Here is a 23,270-nt window from a genome sequence, read left to right on the forward strand (position 1 = left end):
TTCCCTTTTAAAATACGCAACCTTAAAAATAACAAAATCAAAATTAGATTTAATGAAATCATTTTGTTTTTAGAAACTCAATTTAAAGATATTTTTATTTAAAACAAATAAATTATTGTGTCGCTACATTGACTGAAATATACACAGTAATATATAAATTCACGAGTTATTATTTAAAGATTGTTTAGAGAAAGAACACATTAACGATATACAAAGGCTCCGCAGGTGGGTCGGCGATTAATCACAGCGAAGAATTCGCGGCGGGGGCGGAGGCGGCGTGGCTGCCCTAGTGCCGCGTCGGTAGCCGCGCTGCACGCCCGCCCGCCCTGCCTTCGCCTCGGCCCTCGACACATGGCCTACGACAACCCTCGCTAATTCCTTCTCTGCTTACGATAAGGTAAGGATCACTTCACGTTAGTTATATCTCATTATAGTTTGTTGTATTTTGTATACATTTATACTTAAAATTATGATACTTTTTACTAACTTACGTTAAGTTAAGAGTTGACGGTATACAAAAACTTTATGTAAATATGAAAGAAATGGATAATATTTTGATTATTATCAAAACTATTTACATTTATGTAAAAATTGTGAAATGTATCTATGTGTATAAAATTTATGTTTTTTTACTTTACTTTTACTCACTTACTTATGTTGAAATCAGGATACACATATTATGTCGTTTGTAAATAATAGTATAAAATTCGGGCAAACAGATAAATTGAGGGGTTGTTCTAGGGAAATATATTTACTTTTAAATATAAATTTGGCGCGAAAGACAAATATAATATTTTAATACATATTATATGTATCTATCTTGTCCTTATTTTCACGAAATTGTAATTTTATAAAGATTTTAGAAGAGCCTCTTACAAGAGCGAGTAAATTAAAATATTAAATACTTCATTCTCCCATGTGGGAATGGAACCCAGAATTTTTACGCTCTACAGCTGCAAGCTTGAGCCTCTCTCTCTCACATATAAAATATGTAAATTTTGTATATAAATACCTATATCTCTTAACATTATCACTAAAATTATACTAATAAGTATATATCATTTTAAAAGTGAGCTCTCATCCTAAGCAAGAATGTACAAATATTTTTCGATTCAATAAATAGTGTCTATATAATCCGGAATCGTAGTTTGGATATTGGTAACTGAAGCGCACTCTGTTTAAGGCGATTAATGCAACGTATTGTTGACGTTAACGTGATTGCATTCGGGGAATAGGCACCGGTGTTGTCGAACTACGAGTATTGTAGACAGGCAGTGTCGGGGATTGTAGTATGTATCGAATGGTGCTTTATTATTTTCCAATATTTATAAATTATGTTTAGTTTGTAATTAGTTATGTATTAATAAAAATGCATTTTTTTATTGTACAATAAAATACCTACATGTGTCAATAGTCGGTTCCTAAGCAATTTCAACTTTAGTATACCAAAAAATAAAAGAGTAAAATTATGCTTTTCAAATTCAAAAGTTACCTTAAGTTATAATTAATTTATTCAAAAACATAAATAGAACTTGAAACAAAAACTTCAATTTCTTTAAATCTCCAATGTTCCCTCTTGAAGAATAGAAAAACGTGCGCTACGATAACTGCTATCGATAAAAATAAAATTGAATTTCTTTTGGAAATTAAACTACAATGATACTATATGACAAATTGTATAAAGAATATCACTTGTTACTTTTTATAAGCGTCTTATTGCCAATATTAAATATATCTACTTATTGTGTAGCAACTAGAAATAAAATTATATGTATATTTATTTCTATTATATTTTATTAATTATTATTTATTCAATTTAGTATTTTAGTACAAAATAATAATTATTTATTTGCAACACTTTGCAAAATCGCCATATTGAGTTCCGCAATGCCTAGCAAAAATTCGAATTCTAGAAAAAATGGGGAACGTAGTGTGTTTACTCTTACCCTCTGTTATATACGGGATATAGCGTGAAGTTTAAAAAATATTGCAAATATGATGTGTAGGTATTTGTGTATTCAAATATTATAAATTTGTTTGGTTGAAGACGCTATCTCAGGAACAAGTGTTATGAATTATAAAATTCTTATCGTGTTGGTAGGTATGTCTTCTTATCAATGATAGTTATCGGTAGGATATAAAAAGGCTGTAAATTATGATCATATTCACCACGAGCACTTAGAATGTTTTGTTCCATACACAACTCTCAGTTCAGTTAATTCAATTTAACATCAAGAACAAATTCACAGGTAAAAGCAAGTTAGATATAGAAGTCAAATATTATATCCCACCAAAAAAGAATGTTACATACATACATAAGTATGATGTATAAACATTCTTAGTATGTACATATATTATGAAAGTGGAAAGAAGCTTCATAAAACGGAAATACCGGCTTGTGTACTTTACGAACAGCAAAAAAGCTAGCAACAACCCTTATTATATAAAAGGCCCTGACGCCGTCCGCCTTAAAAACATTTACATCGTCTACGTTTTATCTTTTTTTTTTTTGCTTTGGTGAAGAAGTATCTATGCAAACGGGTTACTCGATTCTACTTCTATTTAACTTTAGCAAAAGTTTCAAAATGTAATTGCATATAATTAAAATGTGAATATGTTATTATGTAAATATATATTTGTACAATTAAGAGGGAGGTCTTCTCGAATTCCAATGTGTTAATTCAATAAAAACTATTACAATAATCAATATCTAATTCTTCTGTTGAATACAATTACGTACATATAAGTAGTTTAAAAAGTTTTAGTTTCCATGACACATAGCGTAATTAAATACGAGTATGGTAATAAATAAATGTATATCATAATTATGATCGACAGAATAAACAGATCGACAGAATAGTCAGTTTTGAAATATTTTTTGCAAGTTATCACGCTGTATCCCTCACATAGCAGGGTACCTAGTGTTATGACACTAAATTCTTATTAATACACTTCCGTTCCTCTTCTGGAATCCACGTCGCGCTTTACTTGTTATCAGAACGAGGAAGTAAAAATATTTTCAGTTTCATTTCCTCAAAAGAGAATCGAACCCACAACCTGTCGTTTACAGTTACCTGTTAGACTGACCTCAAGTCTGTAAATTATCAAAATAAAATTTATTCGTTTATGATTCTTTTATGATTTAATTATTCCCTAATTGTCTTGACTGAAAGAAAGACAATCTAGTTTGTTTATTGGCTTAAAATTTTTAGAATGCATACAATCGGTAGAAATTGTTCTAAACTAAATGTTAGATTGGCGACGAGGTCGACTGAAAACGATGCACTTAATCATGTTGCGTTAGGACCGGTCGTTTGTATTTATGCAGATTGTGGACTCTAAGCGATGTATTCTAACTGAATTTTTAACGTGATTTTTTATTTTATGATCATTTGCTTTAATTTTTATTTTACATTTTATCTATATTATAAAAGAAAACTACGTATCTTTTTCACATCTTAAAGATAAAATATACAGAGTGGATTGTAGAAGAGTTATTTTCATATTACTAAATATATTCTTAAGCTTATGACAAGTAATTGCATTTTACTCACCATTTACTTAAAAATATAAGCAAACAATAATAAAAGATGTATTATTACAGTACGAGTACAATGTTTTTATTAATCATATTTTTTTCATATATACAAAGACAAATAATTATTATTGCAATGTACGTTGGTTTATTTATATATACTCGTATATATAGATTCTTACTTAAATGTAGTTAGTGTAAATACAAGTTAAAGAGAATATGTCAAGTGGCTTTCTGTTCTTTCTATTCATTTGTACAGAGTATATAATGACAAAATGTAAGCCTTAAAATTGAAATACCTACATATATCCTTCTCTACAATAATTTTATATTTATGCGTAGTAGGTAAGTCAGCCTCAAATAATTATTATGATCTCTTTTTCTCCTATATTAAAACACTGAAGTATCATTCAAACCAAGAGTTGAGATATTTATGAAGTAGTATGTTTTTAACCGACTTCTTTTTTCAAAAAATAGGAGGTACCTTATTCGAAAACTATATTTTATATGTGTGTCCGTCAATTTCTCCGTCTTTTATTTTCGTTTTACCGATTTATACACCGATTTTTAAATCTTCTATAAAAAAAAAATATTTTATAAAAAATATATATCAGAATATATAATGTTTACTTTGTTTTGTGTTACAAAAAAACACGCAGTTTTTTTCTAAATATTTTCATTACAATTGAGTCAATTTAGAAATATTAATAAAGTTTATCCTTGATTTAAAAATTAAGGAAATTAAAAATATATTAATATTTACGACAATTTGGGCAGGTCGTGTTTACGTTATATATTCATTAAAAAAAAAGATAATAATCTCCCCAGATTGCCTGATTGTTTTAATGAGATGGAAGTGTCTTAAAACTAACTTCCCAGATCTCTTCTGCCTACCCTGCTCTGTGCGGGATACAGCGTGATGAAGCTACAAAAAAAGGCTAAAATAGAACGAATGTTGCATCTTTTCAACATACAATTAATAAGTAAGTTAATAGAATTAATGTTGCATTTTCCCAAGATGTGATTACACGATAAGTTAACTGTAAATCTAACTTTGAATTTGTTCCGATTCAAATTGGCCTATTTTAGGCTTATCAGAGAAACTGAATGCTCTTTAGCTCTTTTATATTTCTCACTAATAGAATGATGTAAAGGATCCTTTAGAAGGAAAACCTTGCCAAGTAGGTACATGAATTCGGGTACCGTCAAAACGACATAAACCTTTACATTTTTATGTATTATTAGCCATAACTAGAAATTAGAATATTAAAGCTGCGAAATTTGATAATTTGGAAAATAAACATATTTTTAATAAATGCAGGTTTCAAGTTGTATTTGTTGTTAACTTAAAAATCTATTGAATCTCTAGAGTCGCGATCCGTTTCTCGTTAGACTGCTGAGTTTTGTAATACTGGTCTACAGAGATGTTAAAGTCAGTAGTTGTAAATAATAAAGATTTTTTAAGTCATATTACCCGTTAACAAATAAATATTCTTTTGTTAGGCTATTTACACAAAAGTTACGGTTGTGGTCTAAATATTAATTGTAATGTTCCTACATTCTTCGCTAACTTGGCCATTGGCCAGTTACATAGCAAACAGTTTATCACATAGATAGGTAAATATTATGCATAATCTATGGCGTGCTCGGGTAATTTGAAAAGAGAATGATTATTATCCTATTATATCATATGTTATAAATACACAATGTAAGCTGGTTCTCCTGAGAGATGCGGACCACTTGGCTATGTCGCTACGCCCTCTCGTATCCCGTACAATTCCTATTTGTTTTCATATTTTATTTACGACTGACTTTACTACCAGGCGCTTTTGTTCTATCCATTCACAATAAATAAAATGCTCTTGTGTGATTGAAAAGAACCACCTTACGTTTGCGGTCTGATTACTATGTTTTTATATTCAATTTTGTTATTATTTTTAAATGATATAATGAATAAATGACATACCTTTATTGTGTATATCTTTTTCTCGAAAAACCCAAATATCCTTAGGTAGGTTTTGGAAAATAAAAAACAAAATGGCCGATCCGAAAAAAATATCGTCGACACCAATCTAGAGGGGCATGAAAATGAAGGGATTTTATACGGATATTTTTAAAAAAAGATCTGTATGTTTAGAGACAAATGGACTTTTTTAGCACCAAACTTTTAACCAAAATATCTTTGTAAATTTTACTTGAGACTCAAGTCGCATCATTTAGGTCTCTTCAGCCGACTTTTATCAAGGTTGCGAGAAAAGTGAGCTGAAGAGACCTAAATAAAAATATTAATTAAAAACACCAGACTGCATACAACCAATAAGAAAAAATAAACACAATAGTTCTTAAGGATTAACACCTACATCTCATTACATCACGTTAATCTTTTCGATGTAACTGAGTTATGTCAGCGTCAGAGTTAACTCTAGCATTTAGAATGTGTGCATAAATAATTATTGCGTTTTCTATTTATAATTTTTTATAACAATTAAATAAATAAATATTATAATAATCAGCAAATCTGTATGTAGATATACAAAGAAGGCAAAGATTTTTTACGTTTACATTTTCTTTAGTACCCAATGCACGCTTAAAAGTTTTCAAAACTATCAAGTTCCGAGTTATACGGCCTGTTGAAGAAGTTTATAGTAATAGGTCAAGGTAGTACTTTACTGCTGAAATTGTCGAATGATTTGCGAAAGTCCAAGAAGCTAAGCATAGCAGTTACTTGCACGCGATCTTTGTTTGCTTTTGGAAAACGCTTCATAGCACCTATTGTAATTGTTACGATTATATTCACATTTCCTTTTTCCACTCTATAAAAGAAAAGGGACTACAATAATCGAAATGGAACTGCGTTCCCATATCTGTTTCCTTTGATCTTTACTTATTTCTTATGTTTTTAAAAATGACTTAACGTTACTAGCAACTGTTTATTAACTAAAAACTGATTAAGTGCGAGTCGGACTCGTACTGAAAATAGTATGAATGCTTAATATTGAAAATTTTTGTTTCATTGTCATTGCGATAGTTATGAATATAGTTAAGCTGGATTGTTCTGCTTATTCATCAAATATTCCAAATTATCTACTTTTAAGCTTTTATGTAAAAGGAAAATATCTTTTATCCAGTTCTTAGTTCAGACGTGTGTGTAAAAATTTAAAAAAACATACATATTTAATGTACAGACATAATTTTGTCAAATGCTTTTAGTAAAGGGATTCCCTCATCCTGAAAATTCAACATTTAACTATATATTTTCACCACTGTCTGTGTGCTACCAATTACTTTGGTTTTAAACAAAAAGCTTTCGCTTTTGTTAGCCGAAGCTTAAGTTTCTGAGAGATTGAAGTAAAAGTGGGTAGAAAGCATAAGTACCTATTTAGTGTAACTATAATTCATAAGTAAAGAGAAATAGTACTCTTCTTTTTCAATATAAACCTCAAGAAATTGAAATGTATGTTAATGAAAATATTTAAAATAGATAATCCCTGATACAAAATTCATTAGTGAGGTATTATGTTTTACTTTTTAGGCAAGTCAGTCACTCAGGCGGCTAAGAATTAGTTAAATATAACCTTGCAAGATTATCTTGTACAAATTAAAAGAAAGATATGGGTGGAGCTTATGAAAGCCAATATATTTTCATTCTTTCTTTCTGTCCTAAATACCTTAAAAGTACTGAACAATAACGTTCTCTTATCGAAAATCATAGTGATTCACCGACTGGGTTCCGTTTTTCATTAGCAACCTTCGACCATTTGAAAGAAACCAAATTGAGGCCTAAATAACTTTTTTTTATCAAAGAATGTTATTAAAAGAAAATTACAGAAGTCACGAACTTTTCTTTATTAGAACCATAAAAATAAGGATTCGCACTAATTCTTTTCCTCAGTTTAATTTTTTTAAGGTACACACACGCTTAGGGTACTTAAAGAGGAACCTGTTTTAGTGCACACAGAAGATTAATCCTTGATCAATCGCATTAGGGAGTCTATCGCTTTAGATGACTAAGCCCATTATGTAAAGCACATGATCTGACAAATGGATAATAATTGAACATTTTATGACATACGACTATATCTTGATATAATTCTAAATAATTATTTCGTATTTTTTTCTTATTGTGATGACTTAGAAGCTTTATTTTTTTCTGGGTAGTAGACCTGATCATTTGATAATAATTTTAGCTTGATATCTCAACGACATCTTGAAACGGACAGAGCGATCCTATAAGGGTTCCCTTTGTGGTGCAGAACCCTAAAAAAAAAATAATATATTGAACCCATTAACAGTAATTGTCATTACAATTACATTTTCTTCATTTTAAACAATAATATTTACAAACCTACATATAATGTTTAAATGTACTCAACATACATGTTTGGATTGTCTGCAAAACACCTTACATATTATGTACATATATCTCGGTCCTCTATTCCGAGAGTAGTCATTGAAAAGTGTGGATTTGGTAGCGACGACCTAAAAACATCGACGCTCGCGCCGCGCCGCGTCCTATCGTTGAGGCATAATGCTCGTAAGCAGTAGGTACCTCTACAGTCTACATGTATGTATGTAGACTTTAACCAACAGCGAATCATTTTTTATGCAACAGCCAATTAAAATGCCACCCTAAAAATATTACAGACATAACTTTCCATTTTTAATATTACGCACGTTTACTCAGGCTAGCAATCAGTGTTTTAGTTAACTTCAAAATTTTTTTTTTTTGCGTTACGCTGTATCCCGCTCACAGCAGGGTAGGCAGAGGGAACCTAGTGAACCTAGACTGTCTTAAACAGTCTGTTGCGGACGTTTACGCACGTTGAGTGGCGGAAGTCAATGCCGCACCACCAGAGCGAAAAAATGAAAATATTAAATTCATTTCGTCAAATGGCAATCGAAACCACAACCTGTCGCGTTTGCACTCACACTTTCTGACTCTGCGCTACGACTAGCCTCTAAATAATATTGTTGGCATATTTATTTATCTAATATTATTTTGAAATAATTATGTTAAAATCACACTCGGGATTCACAAAGTCAAATCCCTCGAAATATACACGACAAAATTTACAGTATACTCTCAAATTAACTACAATATTATATAATTGCAAACGCTTTTATCAGTTGTTTTTCTTACACTTTTTATTTACAGAATTTTTTTGCTATTTGTTAATCCAAGCGCATTTTACACAAGTACTGTCTCACGATCTTTGTTACGCAATCTTATTCACCGTACCGTACATATATGCAGGGGACAGGCAAGTAAGTGGGTCGGGGGTGGTCGTGGCGGCAAACAGACGGAATGACTGATGTCCGCGACTTCCCTATGACCGCCCACAACTGCGCCCTACAAGGGTTGTCAACTTTACACACACAAAACCGACTACAGCTAGCGAATTTTAATGGAACTTTTAATGTTTGTGTCTCATTTTTGTGTTTTAAAGTTGATACAAAATAAATGTAATCTATCGTATACTATCATAATACCACGTAAAATACACTGGAATTTAAAAATTATAAAGACCATAAAAGATTTGTGTGTCTTTCTGTACTCTTTCGTTATATAAAATTTAAGTATGGCAAATTTCTTACTCTTCCATCCGCATAATTTTTGATTTGAATGGAAGTTGAATGTTTTTCCTTCATGTATAGATAAAGATAAAAGTTGATATTGCTCCTTTAGCGATAGAGCCTCTCTCTGTACCTACTGGTTTATATGTGTTTATATGGGTTGTTGTTCTTTAAATGTATGTTATACCTATATTTATTTTTAGTGTATAATAAGGAGTTTTACTTCACTTTATAAGTTGTTAATATAAAGTAATTTATGTCTTTGATATAATTGTTACATTTATTATTATTGTAAATTACTTTCGAAGTTGAATTTATTATGTTTATAATTTTTACAGGAGGTAACCCTATTTTTGCCACTTAGTCTAGCTTTCATGACCTGCCTCTTTCGTTGTAAAGCATAGTTTTAAATATATTTTTAGTTGGATACAAAATGTCTTGAAAATCTTTTATGTAAAATAAAAGATTTTTGCCACAATTATATTTTATTTTTTAATAATAATAATAGTAATCTTATTCTTACATTACAGTTTCCTAACATTGAATAATTTAAAATAATATGTAATATTAATGGATGTAAGGCGACCTCCTCTAGCTTCAATTGCTTCAAAATTTCCTGTTCCAATATAAATATAAAATTCCTTAAAGTACACCAATATATGGATTTTGTTCTCCGTTATCCTTCAATTGTAATACTTCACCATCATTCATCCCCTATAACTCTCCACTCCTAATTTGTCATTTGTCATTGTCGTTATGCATCCAAAAATACTAGAATAATTAAAGAAATGATCATCTTAATTTGTCACTGTTATATAAATCACTCGATACTATTTTATATGCAGTGTCTGGAATTTGTCCAAGACCAAGTATCGGTTTAAGGATTTATCCTTTTAATTTACATTTGACGAGGAACTGCAATACAGAGTATTTTTATCACCGCTTTAAATCAAAACCACCGTTTTTACTACTCTATAAAAGCCTCTGAAAGAGTGATTTTTTCAAACAAAGTTAAATAATAAAGTTATCGTTGTAAAATAAAACGTCATTTGTCAAGACCGACACACGCAGATACCTATCAAAGGGACACCGCCGCACACGCCTCATTCCGAAATCGAGTCGTAGGTATTGACAGCAAAGTTCAAAGTTGTTTAACATTTAGTAGTATTTTTGTAGTAGTATTATTATTATTATACTACAATATATAGATGAAGTACATCATCTACATATTGTAGTACAGAGTACTCTGTAGTCTGTACCCATTAACAAAATTATGTAATCATGGAGGATAAATATAATGGCATCATCAATTTGTTTAAATTTTTTATTGTTCAATTATAGGATTTTACATTAATTCGCTATTAAATTTGAATTTTATAAAATTATATATTTACTCCATAATTATTATTTTATTATTAAATATACATTTAATTATTATTTACCTTTGCCACATGTTACATATTTCTGAAAGATAAAAGTGATCGATGATTCGAAATTTAAATATTTCGTGTTTATAGTGCAATATCGAATTTTTTATTTTAAATGCAGCCAGTTATCAGTAATCAGTTATTTAATAAACGTGAAATAATTATTGATTATTTTATATTTTGTAATTTAAAATTTAAACAAAAGAAAAATTCGCTTATAATAAGGGCTATGCGAGCTAAATATCTATTATTGTTAGAATGGAGACAAGACTGGGAGAATCTTAACAATTGTATTTGGGTAAGTTGATTTTGATAAATCCAATAGTTTTTACAATGAATGATAATTTTCTAACGGTGACCAATATATAAGTATTCATTAACAGAGTTTTCTCTGTAACGACACAGAAAATTCTGTTAATACCTAAAAACCTGTAAAATGTTAACCTAGTGGCCGTTGTTTGCAACCAGATTCTACAAAGTTTACTTGAGTAGTTGCTTTGCGCTTCACTAGAGAGCGTTAGTTTCTTCCAATAAATGCGATTAGAGGGCACCACTCGTTTCTTAAGTTACCTATTTATTTGTTTTTCCTGCTATCCTGCACATCAATATTAAAAATATAGTTAATATTAAAATACTAATAGGAAACGTAATGTCATTATATATGACATTACGTTTGTATATATAATTTTCAATATAAATTATTTTAACCGTTTAACTGTCTTTATAAGTATACTAGCGGACGCGCGCAGCTTCGCTTGCGTATTTAAGGGTGAATTCTAATAACCCATGAAACATGTGTTCAAAGAAATATTTTTAAGAGTCTAAATTTCAAATTTTATAAAAATCGGTGGCGTTTTAAAGATTTTTCCATACAAACTTTCAACCCCTTATTTGCACCCTTAGGGGGAGAATTCTAGAAAACGATAAAACACGTGTTCAATTAAATACTTTTAAAAATCTAAATTTCAAATTTTATATAAATCGGTGCCGTTTTAATTTTTTTTCCATACAAACTTTGAACCCCTATTTCACTCCTTTAGGGTTAATATTTTTCAAAATCCCTTCTTAGTGGATGTCCAGATTACGAAAGTAAACTTTTGTCCAAATTTAACGTTTCTACCATCAGCAGTCACGGCTGTGCGTGCGTCTTACCTCAGTCAGTGAGGACAAGTCCTTTTATATATATAGATTATTACTATTTTTTAACGTTAAAACGTAATAAGCCGACTGAAACTGGAGTCATAATATTGGAAAGTGCAAGCATGTGCATACCTATTTCTTAATTTAACATACAAATCATATCAATACAGTTAAATGGATGAAGGACTGGAGGAAGGATGGATGGATGGAAGGACGAACAAATAAATTCTATTCTAGAGCCGAAATATATTCTTATATTTTCTTATAAGTCAACTTAGGCGATTTAGTATTAAATAATTGTAAATAAAAATGAAATTATATAGTTTTACGAATCGTTGATAGTACAAGTCTACTTAAACAAATATTTATAAGGTAAAATTATTATTTTATTGAGACGACATATAAATTTAATATATTTTTTATTTTTTTTTTTTTTATATATTTTTATTTATTTAGTAAGTATATTGTTTTTAATTGGTACCTATATAAATTGTATTCTATATAGAGTGTATAATATACATATAGGAAATATCTCTTACTTTTGAAAGAAAGTATTTAAAGTTTGAATTTTTTATGTAGCTTTGAGTTGATACACATACATTACTCAAATTTAAATTTATTTTAAACGAACCTATTCCTTACTTAATTATTATACTTGTATTAAATATGTACATACTATAACAATAATAAATATACAATAAGTATATTAATGTTATCTAGATAACCAATGTTCATTATTAAAAATCAATATACTGTTTGCCTATTAATTTATATTAATATTAAGGAAGGAAATTACATCTGTCCTCCTGATTTAAAAATAACTAAGTCATCAATGATAATTTTATTTAATTACTAAATTTCTCCACGAATCTCTAGAACCGTCCCGTTTTTTAAATAGGTATTAAATGTTCTAAATCATAAACCTTCTTCATAATAAATTGAAGACAAATCCACAATAGGAGCCTTTATCTAAAAGTAGATGTCTTATTACTATTCTTTAAATGTTACACAAAATAATTTACACATTCTGTGTTTGCTAAAAATGAGTTCTTACGAGCGCGATATGAAATGAGAGGGAGCGTGCTACACACGTTGGGATGATGCCGGGATCGGGACCGGGACCGGGGCCGGGGGGCCTGGGAACGATTCATTGATCCAAGCCCCTCTCGGCTAAACGACAGGGACGTACGAAGTAGATGCCACTCTTTGGGCGTCGCATCGTATACAATGTGAATATTAGAGAATATATACAAATTTCTAAGTTAAATTGATTTAGATTGTAAGATTTTCATTTTCGGTTCTGTCTCTTTTATGTTATACACTTTTGTTTTGTCTGTCTATTCTACTGATACCCAAATATTAAAACATTAATAAATAACAATAAATATAATAATATAAAACTCACATTAAATGTATCCGACTTACTTATTTGAAATTAAATACAAATATGGCAGAAATAAAGTTATTGAAAATACCGAAATAGTAAGGCTTTTTATTTGTCTAATTGTATATTGTATGCTAGACAAAGATAGAGTACGAACGGTTTGAGGTTGAGCAGTGAAAATTCGATTCTGTTCGGTGTATCACTGTCCCTTTCTCGCAGACGGCGGCTCGTATGAGTTCGGTGCGTCGCCACGCGCGGCGCGCCTGTTCGTGCTCGTTGTTGCACATCGACGTCAACCGCTTTCAGTGCTATAGCGCGTTCCTCCGCGCTATATCTACATAACCTAAAAATTTACAAATTGTTGTATCTTGTTCACTGTTATACTATATTAAACACCCATGAATACCTCGAGTTTATAAGATTTGTGGTGTGGAGATAACGCCAAATCGAGTGGCGTTGGTTGAGTGTCATTTTGTGCTACGCAAAGTAAATATAAACGGCAAGCTGTGGGGTTCAGGGGCCTTTTTTTTGCCGCCGCAGGGGATGTACTATCCTGTGAGTATTTTTGGTTCTTCTAAATATCTTTACTAACAAAACGAAAAAGAACATTTCTAACGAATAGATTGTCTATATAGCCATATAGTTTAGAATTAGTTTGTTTCTCCATCAATAATGCGTAATGAGATACAGAAATAATAATGTATTTATAGAATTTAATGGATCTACAGCAAACAACATCATTAATTTATAAACATTACCAATATTTCTTTGTTTCTAGTAATGACAAGAATGAATAGAGAGTGAATTTGCAGATAAGCTATTATTGTAGATGTGCACGAATATAAATTGGTAACGTCTATATACGTACTGTGTACATGTTAATTGTTGCTTATTCCAGTTTACTTTATATAAATTGTATTAAGAAAACAATTTAATGAAACGTTATACGTTGTTTAATAGTAGCAGTCGCTAGTTACTATAGTAAAGATTACGACGGCATCTTATACCTAACTATATAAATAACTATGCCCATATACAATCCATTGTTGTGACATTGAACTGTGAATGAATTCATTGTTGTTGTTCCTTTCTTCAGAGTTGCGTTAATTGTATGACTAAAAGAGACAAAGTATGGCAATAAAATCGGGAATAAATTTCCAAAAATGTACTCGTGAAACATAAACTGTATGTGTTAAATAATTTAAAAGGCAAAAAATTGTTGAAAATCATCGTCATACTTCATATTTTCCATTTACTTAGCGCATGCGGTATTTTTATCTCCGTCGCCCCTCGCAAACAATCCGAGCAGTACCGAGGCTGAAAATATCATCCTATACTTGGGAATGCTGCTGTGCTTGGGAATGTTTTGATAAAAATATACCTGTAAATTTACACAAATATTATAGTGGTAGTACCTATCAGTACAGAATCCATTTCAAAAACAATATATGTACAGATATGTGGACAATCTATTCTATATGTATAATTTTAAATATCTCTGTAACATCTGCGTTTTACATTTCTGGTGCTTGAAGCATTAATTTAGAACTGTACTTTTAGTTATCGTATTATGAAAGAGCTGGCAAATACTATTGTTGTTGTCACACGATCCATTGACTTTACGGACATTATTGTAATTTATTGTTTCCTTTGATGCACCATCTGTTTTAAATAATAAATTCTAAACCAATACAACCCTGCAAATTGAAACTTTCGTATCCTTTACAATAGTTTTTTTAAACAAAATGTAAAGAACTATTTCAAACATTTTATAGAGAAGAGTTTATAGAAGGAACTGGTTCAGGACTCCCAAGGTGAGCACGATGAGCCTGTGTAATGTGGACAAATTATTCACATACCGCCCTTTGTCCGTATTTTGGGTTCAGGGACGCGATTATTACAGTTCAGCTTGCTACCTGCCCAACAATCGTTGAATTTCGAAATCAGGTAGCTATTGTTCGTTAGCTTTTCGACAAAAAATACCAACATTTTCGATTTGGTATTTGTTACTAAATTTCTATGGAATATATTATTTAAAGTACATTAGTATTTGTATGTTAAAGCTAGATAATTTAGACCTTTGGTTGTCTATTATAATTATCACGAGTGTATCAGTATTAGTTATAGGGGCGAATACAATATCAAAATTAACTGCTAAGAAAAAAAAATACATACGTGTTAATGTTTTTTTAAATCAAAATATAATTTTAATTTATACACATATTAATTAAATAATCATATTTTAGTCAATTATGACAAAGTAATAGCTTAAAAATATCTGAATTTATGTAGAAGTGGCTTTATTTTCCATAAATTTTAAGTTAAGGTTTTTTCTTACTGTCAAGTAACTTAAAAGAAAAAAATGGAAGCGTAAATTAAATGTGTATTTAGGTTACGCTTATAATAAATAAAAAATCAAAGACAGTATTGATTGTTGTGTAGGGCATAAAAAGTTTTACAAAACTTAACTCGTATTACAATCGGTAGTAATAAAGCTACGTTATATTAAACTAGCGACCCGCTCGCGGTTCCGCCCGCTTTAACTACTTTATTATTAAGTTACTAGCTGCATTACTTTCCTGCTCTAAAAGCATTACCAGTTTAAAGACAACATCTGTACATCAAAAACTAAAATTTCATTTTAGTTTTTATTTTTTTTATATATTTTTATAATGCAGTTAATATCATTTCGAACATTCGAACAAAATACTTCATATTGGTTTAAATGTTAAGAGAAGTTTGCCAAAATACAATTGTAAAAATTGAATTTTAAACGGGTAAGCCTTTTATGAGATTAACGTGTGATTAACAGACAGACGAACAGGCAAATATTTAAAAACTCATTGTTTTGGATTCTATTATATTCTATACAACTCTTCCATGTACAGGACATCGACTCCTTATGATTTTATTATTTTGGGGTAAGTAGTTACGTACCCACAAAGCAAAAATTTTCATCTATAGAAATGGCATTAATTTTAAGTATTATATCATACATGATAGTGTTGTCTAAAAGTAGTACAAATCTACAACATGTATGTACTTGTATATATGTACGTAAGTGGGGGCTGAGCAATCATGTCTCGTTACTCGCGATACCGGCGTGCAATGCGTGATTGTGACGTACGAGTCTTCAATTACACTGTACGACGGACGTTGAGCTCTAATGCTTCTCTTTTATATGCACTTTCTAACTGAGCCTCGGTCGGCTCGGTTTTTAATATGCGGCGGTAAGTCGTTATGTACTTTTCGCTTTATATTATAATTTTAACTATAAAGATAAAATGTACACTACAAGTGATCTACAAGTGAAGTTAAAACGTTAATGCGTTGCTTTTAGGGAAGGCATAATCGTTATAATTTTATTTTATTTTAAGCTGAAATAATGTATTATATAAATGAATATTATCTTTTAATATACATGTATTTTGTTTTAAAAGAATACTTAATTAATACATGCTTTTTATTCAGAAAACAATTATCTATTTTGTAATCACAACAAGATGAGTAAGAGAAGGTCAACTATGTCATGTCTCGATTTCCAATCACTGTTGCATCATTTTTTTTAATAACATAACAGTCTTAGCTCCTTCCTTTTCTGTCTACTTTTATTTTTTTTATATTTCCTTTGTAAATGATTGTAATAACACAACAACTATACAAGACAATAAAACATTAACTATAAAATACACTTAATTGCGAATTATTATTTTATCTATAGTAATATAAATTTACTACTTTAATAACCAATTGTATAAAAATATTGTATCAATAAATATTGAAATGACATTAAATATAACAAATACATAATATCATATACAACTCGGCAAGAAATTTTTCTATTAACAATTTATCAAAGGAGAGTAATTAATGAATGAACCATTAACTTTATGTAGTGAATAATTTTAAAGATTAGTTCCTTACAAGCGGCCGAAAACTCACTCAAAATCGTTCACTACATGAATACAAAAAAATTAATTTATTTCGCTATGGAAATGGATTATGTTTAGATAATAAAAAAACAAATATACATAATAATATTTCATATATATTTGTTGAGTTTGATACGAGTAGAAACAGATGAATGAAGTGTCTCAATCAATTTATTATTGAATTACAAACTTGATTAAATATAAATATTTTTTTACAAAAATGTAAGCAATCCATATTAAACATTCATATGACAATAATCTATATATATAAAATCGAAAGGTCACTCACTCATCACGAAATCTCAGAAACTACAAGTGCTAGGAATCTCAAATTTTGCATAGGAGTTACTTATAGGACGTAGGTGCTCGCTAAGACGGAAATTTTCAATATTCGACTTCTAAGGGGTTGTTTTTGGGGTTGAAAGTTTGTATGAAACTTCGTTACTACAAATGCTAGGAGTGTCAAATTTTGCATAGACGTCACTAGGACGTAGTCATGGAGACAGAAATTAATAATAACATAGTTCACGAGGGTGAAACCGCGAGCGGGCCGCTAGTATATGTATATAATTTTCGCAAAAAAACGTTAATGAAAATCAAAACTGACTCAAGTCGGATAGTTGAGTGCGTGCCATTTGACGATACAATTGGTATCTTATATTATAAAATAGGTATAATTATGAAAATACATTCATAATTAAATATATCGTTCAAAATGTCTTCTCCTATTTAAAGGTCCAGTCAGTTTTAGTAGCTTAGCATCGTAATTTCTCTTTGGCATTTTATCCATTTAATGGTCGACTTCATTGTTGTGGTTTCCTCGAAAAAGTTACAAATTCAATTAATGTTCATGGTACAACCCTTTTTTCATTACTGCTAATGACTTCTTTTAACTTTCTTTTTATATTTTGAAGATAAAAAAAAATGTTACCATCAAAAAGAAAGATGCCATATTTAATTTTTGTATATACTTATTTGCTAATTAATATAATTTTTATGTTATGAGCTCATTAAGCTACCTAATGATAGATATTTAAAAAATATTTGGAATATTTATGAAATATATGTTTTTTTTAATATTATCTTTTATCAAAATTTGTTGAATATTATAAAAAAATCTAAAATTAATCATTTATTGCACAAAAATAATTGCTAAGAATATATAAACCAAAAGTTGCCCAGTAGGCTTATATGTAGACAATATTTTATTAATAAAATTTTCCATTGAGAAAATAAAATTATAAATTTACTGCCTTCTAAAACATTGTTTAAGTTCAATTTTGTAGGAATGTAATATATTTGTAAGTACACGCTTATCGAAGTTATCGGGGACCTCAACCTTACCACCGAGGGCTCCTTTGTTTGTAAATTGGTAACTTTATGATAATAAACTCAAGTCCAGTAGAGTAAATTATAGTTCAGGTGTGTGTATCTGTCTATTGCAGACTGCCTTTGACTGTTCCACCCGTGACTGTTCCGTTACCATATAACGTATGACATATATATAAAAAAAAAAAAAAAAAGATTTATTAAATATTTAGTTTATAGGTTTAAGACTCTAAGTCATAGTGAACGATATGAAGACATAATTGGCAGCTTTAAATTGCAATTGCTTTCAAACCGTAGAGATCTCGTAGACATGAAGTTTCTACATAATTTATTCAAAGGAAAGATCGATGATAGTGAACTGTTGAGTAGATTTAATATTAAGATACCTCAGAGAGCCCCTCGCAACCCATGTCTGTTTTTCAAGACGGAAAGAACTAGAACGAACCTTGGACAAAATAGTCCCATTAATCGCATCTCTCGTTCATTTAATGAGTACTTGAAAGAAGATGTCACGTTAGACATTGGTTGTGATAGGCTCTCAGTTTTCTTAAGAAAATGCAACCATATACTCAATAAAGTTAATTTATAGAATTAATTGTAAATGATTTTAACTATTATGTAATATTAAGTAATCTTATATTTTTGTTATATATTTATTATTATTTTTTTCTATAGTGTAAATTAATCATTGTTATTATTGATGAATGATGTGTTCTCCTATAATCAGTTGTACATAATAGTATTAGTATATCCTAAGAATGTATGTAATGTAAACCAATATGTACGACAGTTGGAGATCCGTATAAATAAATAAATAAATAAAATAAATAAATATTATTAATATATAGTAAGAACTGATTTAATTTATAACGAACAGAATTCCACAAATTTAAACAAAAATCACAGATTTTATGCTAAATTTCTTTCAAAGCACGTTGGGTAAAATTTCAGCCATATCTGAAATAATTGCAATATAATATCTCATTTGGGCACATCTTAAACAAACACAGCGTTCGTGACATAACATAATGGCAGCCGGTGAAATGAGTAAGCCACCTACTTTCTTTGTGTATATTTTTTTGCTACAGTGCAGAAATGTTCATTTTTCCTACATGTTGACAACGACCGTAATACGTGTATTGCAGGTACTATGTGTTCATTTTTATGTTACATATTTATATTACGATGGTTGTGAGATGAAATAAATATATTTATATTTATTTAAAATTATATTTGAGAGTAAATAAATATAATTATATTTATTTAATCTCACAACCTACTGGTATAAAATATAATTTACGCGAAATGTAATCTTTAGATCAAACCTATAAAAATGGATATAAAAAGTATAAGTATAATTAAACAGTTTTAAGTCTTAACAAGCCGTCAGGATAAGACCGGCGCAGAGGCACAAGCTAGCGACTGAACGCGACGCGTGTTTTATTCTTCTATTCCCAGTCGAGGAAATAAAATTTTGATTTCTGTCATTTCCTCACTCTGGTAACAACTAAACAAGACAAGCTCGGCGTTGAAGCCCGCCTTTAACATGCAATGTCTTGAATATTCGGCGGTAGTAGAGAAGTATCTTAACACGGAGCCCTCTGCTATACCCAGCTATATGCAGGATACAGCGTGAAACAAAAAAAAGTCTTAACAATTTCGGAAACTTTACAGACAGACAAATGAACTAAACAAGCACACCTTTTAAAATTTAATAACGATACGATTCGATAAGAAAATATTTTGACCTTTATATTTCAATTAAATATTTACTTTAATACTATTAAGATATTTTTATTGATTCAATATTTATATCATTTCCCTTCCTGCTTATATTCGACAAAACACTCGGTTGTTATTGTTGCTGATATAACTAGAAAAGAATATTTTTAATTTTTCAATATATTTCAATAAAAATTAATAGGAGTTAAAGATGATGAAGTCATGAAAATGATCGTATTGCATTTCTTATTTTAATATTGTATCTCCTTAAGAATATTCGGCTTCAAAAGAATTATTTCCCTCGGTTTCTTTTGGCACCCCTGTATGGGCCAAATAATTTCATGTATAACACTAGAACATTAGAGCCATAATGTATTTATCTATACAATATTTAATTTATATTTTTTATTCCGTGCGAAATCTCAAAACGTTTTTTTTTTAGAAAAATCGAAAAATCTTTTCAATATCAAATAGATCCTCTTACTTATGTTTAACTAAATTTCAAGTTCAAATACCAATACCTTTAGAGGTCGTCGTGTCGGTGTGACTCTAAACGCGGCGGATGTGATTATATTATCTCTGATAACAAGACGCGCGTCGTTGGGTTCCGCAACTTAACACAACGTTTTAAAAATACGGCGGAAAGTCTCCACTTTTATTTGACAACGAAGTGCGGGATTCAGCGTGAAGTAAAAAAAACTTATAATTGAAAACACGCGTTAACGTACCTATTCATGATGAAGTTGGAGATATCGGTTTCACAATTATATTGATTAAGATGTTTTTTTTTTATTGTTTGAAATTAAAATAATATAATTATTATGGTTATAAATAAATAAATATACAAGGCGATTTACTAAGTATGTGATATATTGAGTATCGCATTGGCAACAATTTGGTGTATATCGCCTCTAAAGCGTTGCATGTAATATTTGAAGGCGAACCAGTCGGTTATCCCCTGGTTAGTTGATCGTGCACTAGTGTATGTTGGAAGTTTCGGCAATAGTAGACAAAGTTAATAATATTTGAGAACAAGTGCCCAACACGCACAAATGAGTATTGCGATTGCAGTCCTAAGATTGCGGACGGTAGTTGAATGGTGTGATATAGTTTAGCTTTTTTTTTATGAACTTAGTAAACGAATTACTGTTAGAACGAATTGAATTTATTTTTGATTTTGATATAAGCGTATACTTTTGTTATATTTGAAAGTAAAAATATTTTATAATTCTTCTAATATTATAAATGTAGAAGATTGTGAGGATTAATATTAGTTCCACTTTCACGCAAAAATTGCTGAACGGGCTTAGATTAAACTTTACAGTAATCAGAATAATACATGAGCTACAATTTTATGTTAAGATTTTGTATAATTTGGCTATAATATAATAATCAGTTAAAGCAAAGCCGCGCTTGGGTCGCTAGTACTACATAAACAAATAGTATTTTTTGTTAATTTGATGAAATTTAAATGAATACGCAACTTGGTATAAATAACGTGATAAATAAGGAGAGTTTAGGTCAGCATAACTGGTGGTAAAATAGTACACTCTTTGATGAGGCATTCTTTAAATACAGAGTGGTCCACGACCCGAATATTAACCAGTTTCTCTGTTTTAAAATTATAATAGTTTTCTGATGGTTATAATAATAGGTCTTCAATGTCGAATAGGTTAAGTAATAGTGTTGATAATATTTTGTTGGTATAAATCCGGTTCGAGATGCAGATTGTACAAAAATTTGATAATTGCAAAATCTTGACGTTTAACTTAATATATGAATATTTCTATGTATGTCTATTTTATATTATTTGTATATTGTTCTTTAGAAATGCAGCTGCAGCTTTTTAAATATTAGGTATATAAATAAAGTCGTATTATAGTTATCAATATAGAATCTAAGTAAAATATTTCTTAATTGAAGTGCAATCTTCTAGATAAATATACATTATACATAATATGTTTCTTTTGTCGATTATTAATGTAATTTTTATTTTCGTTGTATTATTACTAATTCATACATATATGTAAATTATGCATTCTCTTTGGTGCTCTGAACTGAATATATATACTGAATATATATATATACGTGTAATAAATATTGGAATGGGGATGTGCATTTTAAACCTTTATTTAAACGATATGATAACTTTAACTTAATATAATTTTCAATCTATAATAATATGATGGCGATGGCCGCATTTATTATCCCGAAGATACGTCGCAATTGTTTAGTTTATTCAACCCTAAAGGTTATCTTCTGTTACATTAACGGTTATCTATTCTGTTGGCATATGGGTAACACTCGGTCTATTAATTTGTAATTTATTGAACAGTAGCCACATTATGTGCATTATTAATTTTCTATATCCCACTTTCAAGTAATAATTAATTCTTAATGGTAAAATTTTAATTGACACAATTATCGAAAAAAAAACAATGAGGCGATACCTTTTTGGAATATGTATTAAAACTCTTGCATTTTGGCGGCAACATCCAACACAGCTAAAGTTTTGCGAGTATGCGATTTCAACTTTACTAGAAAATCTTTTAAACATAACCTAGCTTGATGCTATATTACTAGCGGGAAGGTCTACGGAGGTCTTCCTATACGTCTCTTACCAAGGAAAATAACTGAATAAATTTGTGAGTTGAACAGTTATTATTAACTTGATCTGAAACAGCGCTATGTAAATATATTCCAATTCAGGTGAATAGGGCATGTTATCCCGGTATCTAGCGGGCAAACGAAAGATATTTGGGCAGTTGCCAGTGATGCTCAACCTCGCGGCCGACGTGATGCTTCATAGAACCGCAACGATTGGTCAATTATAATGTATATAATACCGTACTTTAGAACGCACTGTTCTAATAATTTGCGTTATACGAACTCTATTCATATTTATGAATAATATAAGATTTTCAGTATAATTCTCAATGTTCATACGATATTGGTAACAAATCAAGAATAATACTCACTTATGTTCCTTTTTATTTCGGCCTAAAAATAAACACTACAAAATTTATACATACTTAAAATGTTATAAAAGTTAATATGGATAATAAAAAAGAAATAAAAAATATATCCGAATAATATTAATTAAAACAATATTTTCGTTTATTGCAGGTGAGTAACGGCAATGTCATCGATACAGGGACACCTACCTTACTGGTATATATAATTTTTTATATAAGCATGGGAATGCAATAGATTATTAATATACCTAC

The 23,270-nt window shown here is 29.9% G+C and overlaps 1 protein-coding gene across 16 annotated transcripts in view; it reads left to right on the plus strand.

Annotated features, from left to right (window-relative positions):
• The first annotated feature begins 243 nt into the window (after positions 1-243).
• Positions 244-23,270, plus strand: part of Rbfox1 (RNA-binding Fox protein 1) — a 48,749-nt gene continuing 25,722 nt past the window's right edge. For 7 of the 16 annotated variants that reach the window (XM_085204173.1, XM_085204167.1, XM_085204174.1 and 4 more), the window contains exons 1-2: positions 13,340-13,615; positions 23,170-23,214. In XM_085204173.1, coding sequence (XP_085060299.1) covers positions 13,604-13,615; positions 23,170-23,214 — 57 coding nt within the window. In that variant the 5' untranslated portion in view covers positions 13,340-13,603. Of the gene's footprint in view, positions 398-13,337; positions 13,616-23,169; positions 23,215-23,270 lie in introns of those variants that run through there. The other 9 variants (XM_085204164.1, XM_085204161.1, XM_085204165.1 and 6 more) reach the window with 5 other exon arrangements.

The sequence above is a fragment of the Heliconius melpomene genome, chromosome 20 (genome assembly GCF_056956725.1).
Source record: "Heliconius melpomene rosina isolate 202511_hmr_F chromosome 20, ASM5695672v1, whole genome shotgun sequence".
NCBI classification, from domain to species: Eukaryota; Metazoa; Arthropoda; class Insecta; order Lepidoptera; family Nymphalidae; genus Heliconius; species Heliconius melpomene.